This window comes from Tachyglossus aculeatus, chromosome X4 (genome assembly GCF_015852505.1).
Source record: "Tachyglossus aculeatus isolate mTacAcu1 chromosome X4, mTacAcu1.pri, whole genome shotgun sequence".
NCBI lineage: Eukaryota > Metazoa > Chordata > Mammalia > Monotremata > Tachyglossidae > Tachyglossus > Tachyglossus aculeatus.
In genome coordinates, this window is record NC_052098.1 from 3,320,247 (window position 1) to 3,336,290 (window position 16,044).

At 44.2% G+C, this 16,044-nt stretch overlaps 1 protein-coding gene across 4 annotated transcripts in view; it reads left to right on the plus strand.

The window, feature by feature from the left end:
• Positions 1-16,044, plus strand: part of RASEF (RAS and EF-hand domain containing) — an 82,104-nt gene that overhangs the window by 31,952 nt on the left and 34,108 nt on the right. For all 4 annotated transcript variants that reach the window (XM_038769906.1, XM_038769907.1, XM_038769908.1 and 1 more), the window contains 5 exons: positions 5,397-5,492; positions 9,155-9,232; positions 10,030-10,145; positions 13,671-13,739; positions 14,663-14,747. In XM_038769906.1, coding sequence (XP_038625834.1) covers positions 5,397-5,492; positions 9,155-9,232; positions 10,030-10,145; positions 13,671-13,739; positions 14,663-14,747 — 444 coding nt within the window. The remainder of the gene's footprint in view (positions 1-5,396; positions 5,493-9,154; positions 9,233-10,029; positions 10,146-13,670; positions 13,740-14,662; positions 14,748-16,044) is intronic.

Sequence of the window (16,044 nt, forward strand, 5' to 3'; positions counted from 1 at the left end):
TTGCATTTGGATTTGCTCCCTTTATTTACCGCTCCCTCAGCCCCACAGCACTTATGTACATATCCATTATTTACTTATATTAATGTCTGTCTCCCCCTCTACACTGTAAGCTCCTTGTGGCCAGGGAACATGTCTACCAATGCTATTATATGGTACTCTCAGAAGCACTTAGTACAATGCTCTGCACGCAGTAAGCACTCAAATACAATTACACAAACATTACTGTGGGAAGTTGTTGTACAGGCTGATAATGACAGTAGGTTTAAGAAGGTGAGGATAAGGTTCGGTCATCCCCAAACATTAGGGTAGTTGTCATGGGTGGGTACCATCTACTGCTTCTTCCAAGTGGTGTTTGAGCCACTGTCAGAGACTAAATTCTGGACTGTATGTACCATTGATCTGATCTAGGATTGGCAATTCTTACATCTTTATGAGAAAAGTAGTTTCTGCTCCTTAATCAACTAGGAGGAAACCAAGAAAGGTATCTTGAATTGCACATTCATTCATTCAATCGTATGTATTGAGCGCTTACTGTATGCAGAGCACTTTACTAAGCGCTTGGGAAGTACAAGTTGGCAACATATAGAGACGGTCCCTACCCAACGGCGGGCTCACAGTCTAGAAGGGGAAGACAGACAACAAAACAAAACATATTAACAAAATAAAATGAATAGAATAAATATGTACAAGTAAAATAAATAATTAGAGTAATAAATATGTACAAACATACACATATATATATGTATACAGGTGCTGTGGGGAGGGGAAGGAGGTAAGGCAGGGGGATGGGGGAGAGGAAGGAGGGGATCAGCCTGGGAAGGCCTCCTGGAGGAGGTGAGCTCTCAGTAGGACTTTGAAGGGAGGAAGAGAGCTAGCTTGGCGGATGTGCGGAGGGAGGGCATTCCAGGCCAGGGGGAGGATGTAGGCTGGGGGTCGACGGTGGGACAGGCAAGAACGAGGCACAGTGAGGAAGTTAGCGGCAGAGGAGCGGAGGGTGTGGGCTGGGCTGTAGAAGGAGAGAAGGGAGGTGAGTTAGGAGGGGGCGAGGTGATGGAGAGCCTTGAAGCCAAGAGTGAGGAGTTTTTGCCTGATGCGTAGGTTGATTGGTAGCCACTGGAGATTTTTGAGGAGGGGATTAACATGCCCACAGCGTTTCTGTACACCATCACTATCGTGGATACCCAGTATTATCATTCTCAGATCTCTTTTACAGATGGAGTCTTGTCTCACAAAAGAGTAACGGAGAAATTGGTGTTCTGATAGGGCTGCAGTGATTTGAATTATGGGAGTGTAGCAAATTTTGGGGTGGTTTGTAGTAGTCTTGACTGTGGTTGGTCCATTGGATGTAGGATAATCATAAATTGAAGTCGTCTCTTCTGCCTGTAGTGTGTTAATTTGGGGCATTTGTCAGAGGCCTGATAATGGTGTTTATTCAACACTTGCTAAATGCCAAGCACTGTACTAAGCATGGAGGTAGATACATAATCAGTTGAACACAGTTTTTGTTCCACTGGGGATTTAGAGTTGGGGGAGGGAGAACAGAGATCTTATCCCCATTTTACAGACGAAGAAACTGAGGCTCAGAGAAGTTACGTGACTTGCCCAAGGTCACACGGCAGGACTAGAACCCCAGTCTCCTGACTCCTGGTTCTGTGCTCCGTCTATTAGGCCTTGCTGATTGGAGCATAGACTCGTGGCAGCCCTGCTAAAGATGAGGTTAGCAACAGAATTCCCCAGATACTAATTTACTACATTCCAGTTTGATAAAATGTTCACTAGTCAGCCTAGGTGTGTGGTGTGTGCGTATGTCTCCTCAACAAGAAACACCCCTAAAGCAATTGGAATTTACAGCAGTATTTACTTAATGGGATTGTCCTGAAGTGTAAGTCATCCAAACTTTGGAAACAATTTCTGACCAAGTCCTGACAAACACCATGGAAGCTCTTTGTACTGTGGCCCCTTTCCTTAATGTCCCACATGAGGATCCCAGTCTAAGGAGGAGGGAGACCTGGTATATCCCCATTTTTTTTAAAGAGGAGGAAACTGAGCCACAGAGAAGTTAAGGGACTGACTCCAGGACACATAGGAGTCAAGTGGTGGCCCTAGGATTAGAACCCTGGTCCCCTGACTCCCAGCCCTGTGCTCTTTCTGCTAGGTCATGCTGCTTCTCTGTGGTGCGGGGTGGAGGGGATGCCTGTGGGGAGAGGTCAGTGAGGTCATTCATTCATTCATTCAGTCGTATTTATTGAGCGCTTACTGTGTGCAGAGCACTGTACTAAGCATTTGGGAAGTACAAGTTGGCAACATATAGAGACGGTCCCTACCCAACAACGAGCTCACAGTCTATAAGGGTGAGACAGACAACAAAACATGTGGACAGGTGTCAAGTCATCAGAACAAATAGAATTAAAGCTAAATGCACATCATTAACAAAATAAATAGAATAGTAAATATGTACAAGTAAAATCAAGACTAATAAATCTGTACAAACGTAAATACAGGTGCTGTGGGGAGGGGAAGGAGGTAGGGTGGGGGGAATATGGAGGAGGAGAAGAAAAAGGGGGCTCAGTCTGGGAAGGCCTCTTGGAGGAGGTGAGCTCTCAGTAGGGTCCCTTTTGGTCTTCTAGAAGTATCACCAGGAAATGCCTGGCCCATTAGCTTTCTGGTGTCTTTCCACATCCACTGGATCGTAATTCTCATGACTGCAAGCATTATTCCTCCTCATGGTTCCAGACTCTCTATTTTCCAGGTGTTGGCAGTGGTAGGGCTTCATGCATTGTGCTGGGGAGAAACTTGTTGGCATTCATGTCCCCTGAGACAAAGGGTAATCCACATGCACACACACACACACACACACACACACACACACACACACACACACACACACACACACACACACACACACACACACACACCCCCCACCCTCTATGAGGGCAGTTTCCATGTAGACACACCCAGGGTCAGGGAAATGTAAACATACACAAACAAGAGTCTCTGGAAGTTACCATACAGACACACACAGATATATACACATGGACACGCAAGGTTAGGTAGATGTAGGCCTAGACAAAGATATCGGTTGAGGAAGGTGACAGCAAGAACCACAAGGAGGTAAGAGTACACACAAGGAGAGCAGTTAGGGTTTGGTATTTATTCATTCATTCATTCATTCAATTGTATTTATTGAGTGCTTACTGTGTGCAGAGCACTGTACGAAGCGCTTGGGAAGTACAAGTTGGCAACATATAGAGACGGTCCCTACCCAACAACAGGCTCACAGTCTAGAAGGGGAGCACTTATTGAGCACTTACTGTGTGCAGAGCACTGTACTAAGTGCTTGGGAGATACAACAGAGTTGGTAGACATGTTCCCTTCCCACAATGAGTCTAGACGGGGGGAGGCAGACATCAATATAAATAAATAAATTATAGGTATGTATTTAAGTGCTGTGGGAATGAGGGAGGGATGGATACCAAGTGCCCAAAGGGTACAGATTCAAGTGCATAGACAATGTAGGAGGGAGAGGGAGTCGGGGAAAGAGGGCGTAATTGAGGAAGGCCTCTGGAGGTTTGACCTTAGTGAGGCTTTGAAGGTGGGGAGAGTGGTGGTCTATAGCATATGTGGAGGAGGAGGGAGGATGTGTGAAAGGGGGTCGGTGGCGTGATAAGTGAGATCAGGGCTTAGTGAGTTAACTGGTGCTAGAAGAGCAAAGTCTGTGGTTTGGGCTGTAATAGGAGATCAGTGAGGTAAGATAGGAGAGAACAAGGTGATTGAGGGCTTTAAAGCCAATGGGAAGGAGTTTCTGTTTGATGTAGAGGTGGATGGGCAACCCCCAGAGGTTCTTGAGGAGTGTGGAGACATGGACTGAAAGTTTTGTTTAGATAAGTGTTCTAGGCAATAGAGTGAAGGATGGACTGGAGTGGGGAGAGGCAGGAGGCAGAGGCAGTAGTCAAGGTGGGGCCCCCTGAGACAAGTTGGGTGGAGAGCTCATAAAGTTACGAAGGCAAAGTGTAATCAATCAATCAATCAATCAGTCGTATTTATTGAGCGCTTACTGTGTGCAGAGCACTGTACTAAGCGCTTGGGAAGTACAAGTTGGCAACATATAGAGACGGTCCCTACCCAACAGTGGGCTCACAGTCTAGAAGGGGGATACAGAGAACAAATCAAAACATATTAACAAAATAAAGTAAATAGAATAGATATGTACAAGTAAAATAAATAAACAGAGTAATAAATACGTACAAACATATACATATATACAGGTGCTGTGGGGAAGGGAAGGAGGTAAGGCTGGAGGGATGAAGAGGGGGAGGAGGGGGAGAGGAAGGAGGGGGCTCAGTCTGGGAAGGCCTCCTGGAGGAGGTGAGCTCTCAGTAGGGCCTTGAAGGGAGGAAGAGAGCTAGCTTGGCGGATGTGGGGATGAGGGAGGGATTACTGCCCACAGTAATCCCATGGGAATTAGAGCTCTCTTTTCCTCTCTGGAGTGGCATCCCTGTGCCTCAGTTACCTCATCTGTAAAATGGGGATGAAGACTGTGAGCCCTCCGTGGGATACCCTGATCACCCTGTAACCTCTCCAGCGCTTAGAACAGTGCTTTGCACATAGTAAGTGCTTAATAAATACCATTATTATTATTATCCCTGGGGTAGAGCTTTCTAGGAACTAAGGAAGAAATACAGTGGGTCCAAGTGGATGTAGCCTCAACCATGAGTGAATGCTAATTATAAAAGAAACTAACCATAAAATTTACCTTTTGTCACAAAATCCAAAACAGTTATGGTGCGTGTATTTGGTGTCCCGTATCTCTGTAATTATCAATTTTTACCCGAGAACACTGTTCTTCATCCTGGAATAGGCTGAATAGAAACTATGAACAGATTGTTTTCTCTGATTCAGGAGAGACAGTCTTATAAAGTTCTAGCTGAAACATTTGTGTTTTGTCACACGTCTCCCGTGGCAGAGTTTTATTGTGGGAAAGATTCACATCATCATTACCATAATTGTTTAAAGGGGAAGGTTTTATGTTCCAGCACAGTCCACTGGAAAAGGTGAGTGTTGGAGTCATTCATTCTTTAGCTCTCCTTTGTGGGAGTCAATCAGTAGTATTTATTGAGCACTTACCTTGTGCAGAGCACTGTACTAAATGCTTGGGAACATTCCAGTTAGTGTGTCCTTTAGACTGTAAGCTCCTTGTGGGCAGGGAATGTGTCTTCCAACTCTATTGTAGGGCACTCTCCCAAGTGCTTAGTACAGTGCCCTGCCCACAGTAAGTTTTCAGTAAGTATCATTGATTGATTGATAGCTGCTGTCTGGGATGAATAAGCGGTGATTCCGTGGATCCTGTCAGAGATCTGTAAAACCATCTTGGTGATTCTTTGTATTTTGTGTTCTAGGAGAAGCGGAAAGCTGAAGAGGCACTCAATGATCTCAAGCGACAGTATGAGGCAGAAGTGGGAGATCTGCAGGTGACCATCAAGAAACTCAAAAAGGTATGCATGGCAGTGGAGGACAGAATTGGGCATCTGACTTTGCTGTCGGTATGCTGTGGGTGTTAGAGATTGGAAGCCCCTCCCTTGAGGGCCCCTAAGAGCCCATCAAAAGGGTCTCCTTATCCTCTAGACTCTCATCCATGGCTCTCAATCAATCAATCATATTTATTGAGCGCTTACTGTGTGCAGAGCACTGTACTAAGCACTTGGGAAGTACAAGTTGGCAACATATAGAGACAGTCCCTACCCAACAGTGGGCTCACAGTCTAAAAGACTCTCCTCACTCATCCTTGGCCCAGTGGTTAAAGCACAGGCCTGGAACCTAGAGTAAGCTAGACTAAGTTTCTTGTGGGCAGGGAATGTGTCTGTTTATTGTTGCATTGTACACACCCAAGCGTTTAGTACAGTGCTCTGCACACAGTAAGGGCTCAATAAATATGATTGAATGAGTGAATAGAGGAGTTTTCTGCAGGGAAAGAAGACCTGGGCCATGACTAGCCATGATAATGTTTGACTTTGGGTTTGGAATATAAATGAACTTTGCTGAGCTGGACACCTCCTGTAGCCAATGGAAAAGACAATGATTTCCTAGTACATTCCTCTGACGGGCGTGTAAATACCGCTCTGCTAATTTGTATAGGGAAGTCTGTCAAAATACTAACGGATTCTAGATTTTGCACTTCTCAATCCTATGACCTTGACCTAAGTTGGGTTCATTGTCTTACCACTGGGGAGATGAGAAAATGTGATATACACTTTCATTCATTCAATTGTATTTATTGAGCGCTAACTGTGTGCAGAGCACTGTACTAAGCACTTGGAAGAGTTCAAAATAACAATAAACAGACACAGTCCCTGCCCACAACAAGCTTGCCACACCCAGTGTTAAAAAGGGTATTACAAGTCTAACGCCATGTAGACTCTAGACTGTAAGTTCATTATGGGCAGGAAACATATTCAATAATTCCATTGTATTGTACTCTCCCAAGCACTTAATAGAGTGCTCTGCTCGTAGTAAGCACTCAGTGAATACCACTGATTGATAACCAAGTGCTTGGAAAATGACTAACAGTCTTGAAAATAGTTTTGAAGACCCATCTTGAAATCAACTCTATTTGGATCCCAACATTTGCACTGGGCCCTTTCCCATTAAATGATGTCATTCCTACCTCCTCCTGGCCATTCCTCCTTCCCCTTCACTTTCTCTCTTGCCTTCTCTTCACTTGGCTAAGAGAACACAAAGAGTTCTGCGCAGCCAGTACGCTCCAAATTTGCTCACAGCCACATAGGCTCAAACGGTCAGAATGCAAAGAGAGAAGAGGCAGAATACATTCTATATTACACACATTACTCAATTCTTATTTGGCCTGACTTGATTTTTTTCTTTTTTTTTGGTTTTTGAACAGTGGCGTTTTGGCCTGTGCTTATGTTCATGGCTTCATTATCAATAATAATAATGATGATGGTATTTGTTAAGTGTTTACTATATGCCAAACACTTTTATAAGCACTGGAGTAGACACAAAGTAATCAGGATGTCCCGCATGGGGCTCACAGTCTTAATCCCCATTTTACAGATGAGGTAACTGAGGCACAGAGAAGTTTTTACTGGGGCATTTTTAAGGGGACAGGGGCTTTTTAGAACATGAAGGTGGCACACATGAAGATGAATCAGCCTCATGGAGTTCTGTTAAAAGTGAGAGATGAGAAAGATATATTCAGGAGAAAACTTGTATACTCAAGCCTTTTCCCCACCCCTGTACTTTATCAATAGATAACGGCATACCGGGCAATCAATTAATTAATTGTAATTATTTAGCACTTAGTATGTGCAGGGCACCCTAATATGCCCTTGGGAGAGTACACCACAACCATATGATGGACAAATTCCCTGCCCACAACGAGCTTACAGTCTAGAGGGGGAGACAGACATTAGTATAAATAAATAAATTACGGATATGTACATAAGTGCTGTGGGGCTGGGATTGGGAGTAGTGAGTAAAGGGAGCAAGTCAGAGTGATGTAGATGGGAGAAGGAAAAAGAAGAAATGAGGACTTAATCAGTTCAGGCATCTTGGAGGAGGTTTGCCTTCAATAAGGCTTTGAAAGTAATTGTCTGTTGGATATGATTTGTCCTTTCCAAACACTTAGTACAGTGCTCTGCACACAGCGCTCAATAAATATGATTGAATGAATGAAGAGGGAGGACCTTCCAGGCCAGAGGCAGGATGTGGGTGAAAGATCAGCCATGAGATATACGAGATCGAGGTACAGCGAGTAGGTTGGCATTAGAGGAGCGAAGTGTGTGGGCTGGGTTGTATTAGGAGAGGAGCCAGGTGAGGTAGGAGGGGACAAGGTGATTGAGGACTTTAAAACCAATGAGGCATTTCTGTTTGTTGCAGAGGTGGATGGACAACCACTGGAGGTTATCGAGGAGTGAGGACTGAACATTTTTGTAGAAAAATGATCCAGGCAGCAGAATGAAATATAGACTGGAGTGGGAAGATACAGGAGGCAGGGAGGTCAGCGAGGAGGCTGTTACAGTAATCAAGGCTGGATAGGACGAGTGCTTTGGTTTAATTTGGTAGCAGTTTGGATGGAGAGGAAAGGGCTGATTTTAGTGATGTTGTGAAGGTTGAACCAACAGGATTTAGTAGATTGAGTTAGTGGGTTGAATGAGAGAAAAGAGTCAAGGATAATGCCAAGATCATTAGCTTGTGAGACAGGAAGGATGTTGGTGCTGTCTTGTAGTGATGGGAAAGTTAGGGGGAGGACAGGGTTTGGGCGGGAAGATAAGGAGTTTGAGGTGACGGCAGGACATCCAAGTAGAGATGTCTTGAAGGTAGGAGGAAATGTGAAACTGCAGAGAGAGAGAGAGAGAGATGAGGGCTGGAGATGTAGATTTGGGAATCATCTGCATAGAGGTGGTAGTTGAAGTCATGGGAGTGACTGGGTGAGTGGGTGTATATGGAGAATAGAAAGGGACCCAGAACTGAATCTTGAAGTACACCCACAGTTAGGGAGTGAGAGGCAGAGGCCTGTGAAAGATACTGAGAATGAGTGACCAGAGAAATAGAAGTAGAAACAGGAGAGGACAGTGTCAACGAAGCCGAGGTTGGATCATGTTTCCCGGAGAAGGGGATGGTCGGCAGTGTCAAAGGCAACTGAGAAGTCGTGGAGGATTAGGATGGAGTAGAAGCTGTTGGATTTGGCAAGAAGGGCAAGTGGAGTTGGGTTTAGGTTGCCATTGATTAAATGATGTGGATGAAATTCATTTTGTGGTGTTTTGACTGATCACGCAAAGGCACTTTAAAAACTAAGATGTAGTGTATGAAATTGCAATTTTTAACCTTCATAGTTTTATTTTCTATCGGATTTATCAATCCATACCTTCCACTATCCTCTGAATGTTCCCATAAACTTCTCCATGTCATTACCTCATCTACAAAATAGGGATTAAATCCTACTCTCTCCTACTTAGCCTGTGAGCTCCATGTGGGACAGGGACAGACTATCTTGTATCTACTCCATCCCTTCAGATAGTGTTTGGCACGTAATGAGCCCTTAATAAATGCTATCATTATTATGTGAGAGTTACTTGTTGAGTAAATAGACCCCATCAGGAATGGGTTTGTTAAGCACATGTTGCCTTTGCTTTTACAGCTGGAAGAACAATCCAAAAACATAAGCCAGAAAGAAGACATGGCTGCATTAAAAAAAAAAATTCATGACTTATCCATGGTAAGAATTGCCTCTTCATTTAAGGAAATTTATTTTCTTGTAAGCTCTTTAATAAATAGACCAGAACTATAACCCCTATCTTGTAGAAATCAAAGTTCAAAAGGAAATCTATTTTGTGTCATTGAAAACACTCTGAAATGTCGGTGAGCAAAGATGATATGTTTTACCTTTCCCTAACACCCAGGGTGATAATATCTTTGAAGGTAGAATAACTTCATCATGATATTAGAAGTTATTTTTAATAATAATAGTACCTACTACAGTGCTCTGGCACAGACAATCCTGTTGCTGCTAAAATACTCATCATTTGATCATACTTTTAAAAAATGATCTGTTCTCTAGAGCATATATTACATCCTCTTCTCCCTGGCTGTTCTCTCTCTCCCCTCCCCGCCCCCCCCCCCCCCCCCCCCCCCCCACGCGCGTGTGCGCCTCCCGACACCAAGAATCAGATATTCTGTTGTGTAAGATAGGTATCTGTAGCAACTGGAATCTTCTTATTTAAGGGGGTCTGGCATAGTTCATTTGCCTGGAGTCTTTGATCCAAGTGAATCTAATGGTCCATCTTTAGCTACTTGACTTTGGGTTTCAGATATCAGAGAGAAAGCAATTTCAGGGGGTTTGAGTTGGGATACTTTTCACTGTCAGGTTTTGTTTTTTGAGTTGGTTTTGTCTAAAAGGTAGCAGTTCTGCTTTTTGGAGGAGTTTCTTTACAGTCTAAGGGGTGGGGGAATGCAGGGAGGAATAGGGAGTAAAGCATTTATGAAACTAGAAACATATTTACTTATTTCCTGTAGGAGAACCAGAAAGTGAAAAAGGATCTTTTAGAAGCACAGACAAATATAGCCTTTCTTCAGAGTGAACTAGACGCCTTGAAAAGTGATTATGCTGATCAGAGCCTGAGTTCCGAAAGGTAAGAAGTACTATATTTTACACTTCATTTGGGGTTTGACATTGGAAACCGGATACATCCTTAAGACCTTTTGCTCAAGGTGTCACTCAAGATGTTCCTCCCATTTAGGCCAAAACTATGTGTTCCTTTCTTCATTATCATAGCTGGGAGAACTAGATTAACTTCTCAAACAGTTTCATTGGTGACCCCTGGTGAGTCGCATGCAATGTCAAAAGACAGGACAAGATGACCCACAAAGAGTCCTGGAACACATCGGGCTCATTGGCACTGAGGCATAGCTCAATGTAACAACTTCACTGGGCGGGACAAGAGGGAATAAAGGATAAATTAGGGACCCCCTCCAAACTGTGGGGGTCCCTTTAGGTTCAGTTCTGGGTCCTCTTCTATTCTCCATCTACACACACTCCCTTGAAGAGCTCATTCGCTCCCATGGCTTCAACTACCACCTCTATGTGGATGACACCCAAGTCTATATCTCCAGCCCTGATCTCTCTCCTTCTCTCCAGTCTCGCATCTCCTCCTGCCTTCAAGACATCTCCACTTGGATGTCCTCCCGTCACCTAAAACCTGACATGTCCAAAACAGCGCTCCTTATCTTCCCACCCAAGCCCTGCCCTCCCCCTGACTTTCCCATCACTGTAAACAGCACCGCCATCTTTCCTGTCTCACATGCCCATAACCTTGGTGTTATCCATGACTCCTCTCTCTCATTCAACTCACATATTCAATCTGTCACTAAATCCTGCCGTATCATTAAAATACGTCCTTTCCTCTCCATGCAAACTGCTACCACGTTAATATAATCATTCATCCTATGCTGTCTGGATTACTGCATCAGCCTCCTTGCTGACCTTCCAGCCTCCTGTCTCTCCCCACTCCAGTCCATACTTCACTCTGCTGCCCGGATCATTTTTCTACAAAAACGTTCAGGATGTATCACCCTGCTCCTCAAAAAACTCCAGTGGTTGCCCATCCACTTCCATATCAAACAAAATCTCCTCACCATTGGCTTTAAAGCACTCCATCACGTTGCCTCCTCCTGCCTCACCTCGTTTCTCTCATTCTACAACCCACCCCTCACATTGCGCCCCTCCAGTGCCACTAACCTTCTCACTGTGCCTCGATCTCGCCAGTCTCGCCACTGACCCCTAGCCCGCATCCTGCCTCTGGCTTGGAATGTCCTCCCTCCTCAAATCTGACAGACAATTCCTCTCCCCCCCTTCAAAGCCTTATTGAAGGCACATCTCCTCCAAGAGGCCTTCCCAGACTAAGCCCCACAGTTCCTCATCTCCCACTCCCTTCTGCGTTACCCTGACTTGCTCCCTTTGCTCTTCCCCGTTCCTAGTCCCACACCACTAATGTACATATCTGTCATTTTATTTATTTGTGTTGATGTCTGTCTCTCCACCTCTGAACTGTAAGCTCGTTGTTGGCAGGGAATGTCACTGTTTATTGTTGTATTGTCCTTTCCCAAGCGCTTAGTGCTCTGCACACAGTAAGCACTTAGTAAATATGATTGAATGAATGAAAGAATGAATGATTGAATGATGCTTGGATCCTACCCCAGGAGCTTCTGTATAGCGAGCAGCCTCAAGCCGAGAAAGCGGAACAGATATTTCAGAGGCCCAGTAAAGCACAATTTCAACAACTCAGGTGGAGCAGCAGACAGAGCAGCCCCACGTGAGGAAATTAGAAATGCAGAGGCTGAGAGTCCCAGAAACAGCTTGGAAAACAGAAGTGGGCCCTGCAGGTGGCAGTGGCAGCAGTGCAGCAGGGACTATTTTTATTATGTTTAAGCATGCCATGTGGAAGGGATTTTTGATTGCACGCTGGTCGTGATAACCATAGCCACAGGCATGGAGAGGTTCTCCTATCAATGGCATCATCTGTGAAGAATGAAGGACAGCTAAATCTGTCATATATAATGGCACTTAAACATGTATGTGTACATCTGTACACACACACACACACACACACACACACACACACAGAGGTTGGATGGTTGTTGCAAAATGGCATGCACAAGAGGGCACGTCGTCATTGCCATCAAACAGTACTCATCTCTTTTTTCAACCTTGGAGAAAGGTTGTGCTGCAGCCACTTCGGGCTCAGGATCAGGAACCGGGACAAAACAATAAAACTGCCAAAATTACAAGGCGGTAGAGGATCAGGTTGCTATAGAGAATCAGACTTCAACCCAGATTTATGTGGGAGATGAGGACACCAGGAATCAATCAATAGTATTGAATGCCTTCTATGAGCAGAACACTGTACTGAGCACTTGGGAAGTATAAATAGAAATGGTAGACACAGTCCCTGCACTCAAGGAGCTAGCAGTCTAGCGAGGAAGACAGACACTGAAATAAATGAGAGATAGGAGGAAATAAAAGTGTAAATAGAGATGTACATAGATGCTCCATAATATGGGAGCACCATAATATTTTACATTGACCTACTTTTTAGGGTAATGTCTGCACTGCCTCTGACTTTGGTAAACCACATAATGGTGCCCTGCCTCAGTTTCCTGTGCTGCACGGTGGAGTTATCAATCACTGGATCCCATCTAATACACATCTGCAGCCCTTTGAACTCCTCAGATAAAGGTGCTATATGAATATGAACTTCAGTTAAGGTTATTTGTAAAGGGAAAGAGGGTTAACAACATACAGTGCTCTGCACACAGTAAGCACTCAATAAATACGATTGAATGAATGAATGAACATCTAGCCTAATGGACTTTTCCAAATTTGCATCCTGGCCCCGGTTCTCATAGCAAGAGCCAGGGAGTTTCATCCGTCCTTTGTCACACTCTTCACTGATGCGTAATGTAGTGCTCTGCACACATTGGGCCCTCAAATAGTACTGAATATACAGACTAATTTAAGCAATTCATTATTCAATTTTATTTATTGAGCGCTTACTGTGTGCAAAGCAGTGTACTAAGTGCTTGGGAGCGTATAGTATAACAACTCAACAGACACATTCCTGCCCACAATGACCTCACAGTCTAGAGGGGGAGACAGGCATTAATATAAATGAATAGATAAATAAATTACAGACATACACATATGTGCTGTGGGGACAGGGAGGATGAATGAAGGAGCAAGTAAGAGCAGCGCAGAAGGGAGTGGGAGAAGAGGAGAGGAGGGCTTGTTAAGGGAAGGCTTCTTGGAGGAGATGTGCCTTCAGTAAGTTTTGAAGTTAGGGAGAGCAATTATCTGTCAATCCATCCAGCCCAGTATTTTGGTCTGAGTGGTAAGAGCAGGGAATGTAGCTGTTTATTATTGTATTGTACTCTCCCAAGCACTTAGTACTGTGCTCTTCACACAGTAAGCTCTCAATAAATACGAATGAATGAATGAATGGTAATGAGCCATTTAGAGAACAGCGAGAGGAGACTGACCTCCTGGACACCCCATGGAAAACTGAGGGAACAAAAGGATCTGGAACTGGAACAAAAAGATCTGGAACTGAAACAAATGCTCTAAAATTGCCGTGTAAATGATATACTGGATAATTTTACAGGGATCTGGAAATAATACGGGAATACACCGAAGACAGAGATAGTCTGGAAAGGCAAATTGAAATACTACAGTAAGTTCCTAAGCACATTTTTCCTTGTTTTTAGTTTTCATTGTTCTTACTGACAAAATATGGTGTGTGCAGCTAGCTGAACTTTAATATGTTTCCTACGGGTTGGGGCTGGCTCTTCATCTGTTGTTCTCTTTGCCCGGATCCATCACTTGTCTTTGAGAAAGACCTGAATTTTAATATGGAAATTGAGTATGATTCCTTCAAAATTATTTCATGGACACCTGATACTTTAGCCATTTCTTTGTTGTAGCGTGGTAGAAGGTGAGGGATTCCCTGCAGTACCTAGTACTAATAATAATTATGATATTTGTTAAGTGCTTATTATGTGCTAGGCACTATTCTAAGTGCTGGGGTAGATACAAGTTAATCAGGTTGGACCCAGTCCCTGTCTCACGTGGGGCTCACAGTCTAAAGTAGGAAGAAGAACAGGTTTGGAATCCCTATTTTACAGTTGAAGAAACTGAGGCACAGAGAAGTGAAGTGACTTGCCCAGTGTCACCCAGCAGGCAAGTGACAGAGCCAGGTCCCCTGACTTGGACTAGGCCATGCTGAATTCAGAGGTGTCTGGGGAATTGTTTCAAGATAATCCCCATTTCCCCACACCTCATCTCTCCCCTCCTGGGCTACTCTTTTCAGTTCAGTGGATGGATGCCTCCATGTCTTTGTCTGACCTTAATGTGGGCCTCAGATTGCTTCCATTCTGTCCACTCCCCCATCCACACCGTCAAGCTAGCCAGGCCTCATGACCAGGGTTCATCCGAACACCAGGGAGAACTTGTGAAGATGAAATACCAGTTTACAGGGGCACTTTCTTGTTGTGATAGCTGCAGTGGCCATAATAAGCAATTCAAATTTTTCCTAGTTTTGAAAAATCAACCAAAACCTGTAATTCTTTTCTCCTCCTCCCCATCTTTGAACTCTAGAACAGCTAACAGAAAACTTCATGACAGCAATGATGGTCTAAGAACTGCCCTGGAAAACAGTTTCAGCAAGCACAACAGAAGCCTGGTATGCAATATAGCTTCATTTCCTATTCATATACAGTCTGCTGTTGGTCTGTGGGGTTTATCTGACTAGAAGTGTAAGTGCGTGGGTCAAGAGGAAGAGAGCTCCTAAAATTTTTTTTTTTGAGCAGAAGATTTCCAAACACACCTGGATGTTAACAGGTCCTTAATAATAATAATAATCATAATAATGATAATGATATATTAAGCACTTACTATGTGCAAAGCACTGTTCTAAGCACTGGGGAGGTTACAAGGTAATCAGGTTGTCCCACGGGGGGCTCACAGTCTTCATCCCCATTTCACAGATGAGGGAACTGAGACCCAGAGAAGTTAAGTGACTTGCCCAAAGTCACACAGCTGACAATTGGCAGAGCTGGGATTTGAAATGACCTCTGACTCCCAAGCCCATGCTCTTTCCATTGAGCCACGCTGCTTCTCTAATAATAATAATGATGATAACAGTAATTGTGGCATTTGTTAAGAAGCAGCATGGCATAGTGAATAGAGCACAGGCCTGGGAGTCAGAGGGTCTTGGGTTCTAATCCCGGCTCTGCCACTATACTGTGCGGCCTTGGGCAAGTCACTTAACTTCTCTGTGCCTCAGTTACCTCATCAGTAAAATGGGGATGAAGACTGTGAGTCCAATGTGGGACAGGGACTGTGTCCAACCCAATTTGCTTGTATCCACCCCAGCACTTAGTAAAGGGCTTGGCACATAGTAAGCCCTTAACAAATACCATAATTATTATGATTATTAATATTACTATGTGCTGGGTACTGTTCTAAGTGCTGGGGTGGATACAAGCAAATTGGGTTGGACACAGTCCCTGTCCCACATGGGACTCACAGTCTTCATCCCCATTTTACAGATGTGGTAATGCCTGGAATGCCCTCCCTCTGTCCATCTGCCAAGCTAGCTCTCTTCCTCCCTTCAAGGCCCTACTGAGAGCTCACTTACTCCAGGAGGCCTTCCCAGACTGAGCCCCTTCCTTCCTCTCCCCCTCGTCCCCCTCTCCATCCCCCCCATCTTACCTCCTTCCCTTCCCCACAGCACCTGTATATATGTTTGTACATATTTGTTACTCTATTTATTTATTTATTTTACTTGTAAATATCTATTCATTTTATTTTGTTAGTATGTTTGGTTTTGTTCTCTGTCTCCCCCTTTTAGACTGTGAGCCCACTGTTGGGTAGGGGCTGTCTCTATATGTTGCCAACTTGTACTTCCCAAGCGCTTAGTACAGTGCTCTGCACACAGTAAGCGCTCAATAAATACGATTGATGATGATGATGTGGTA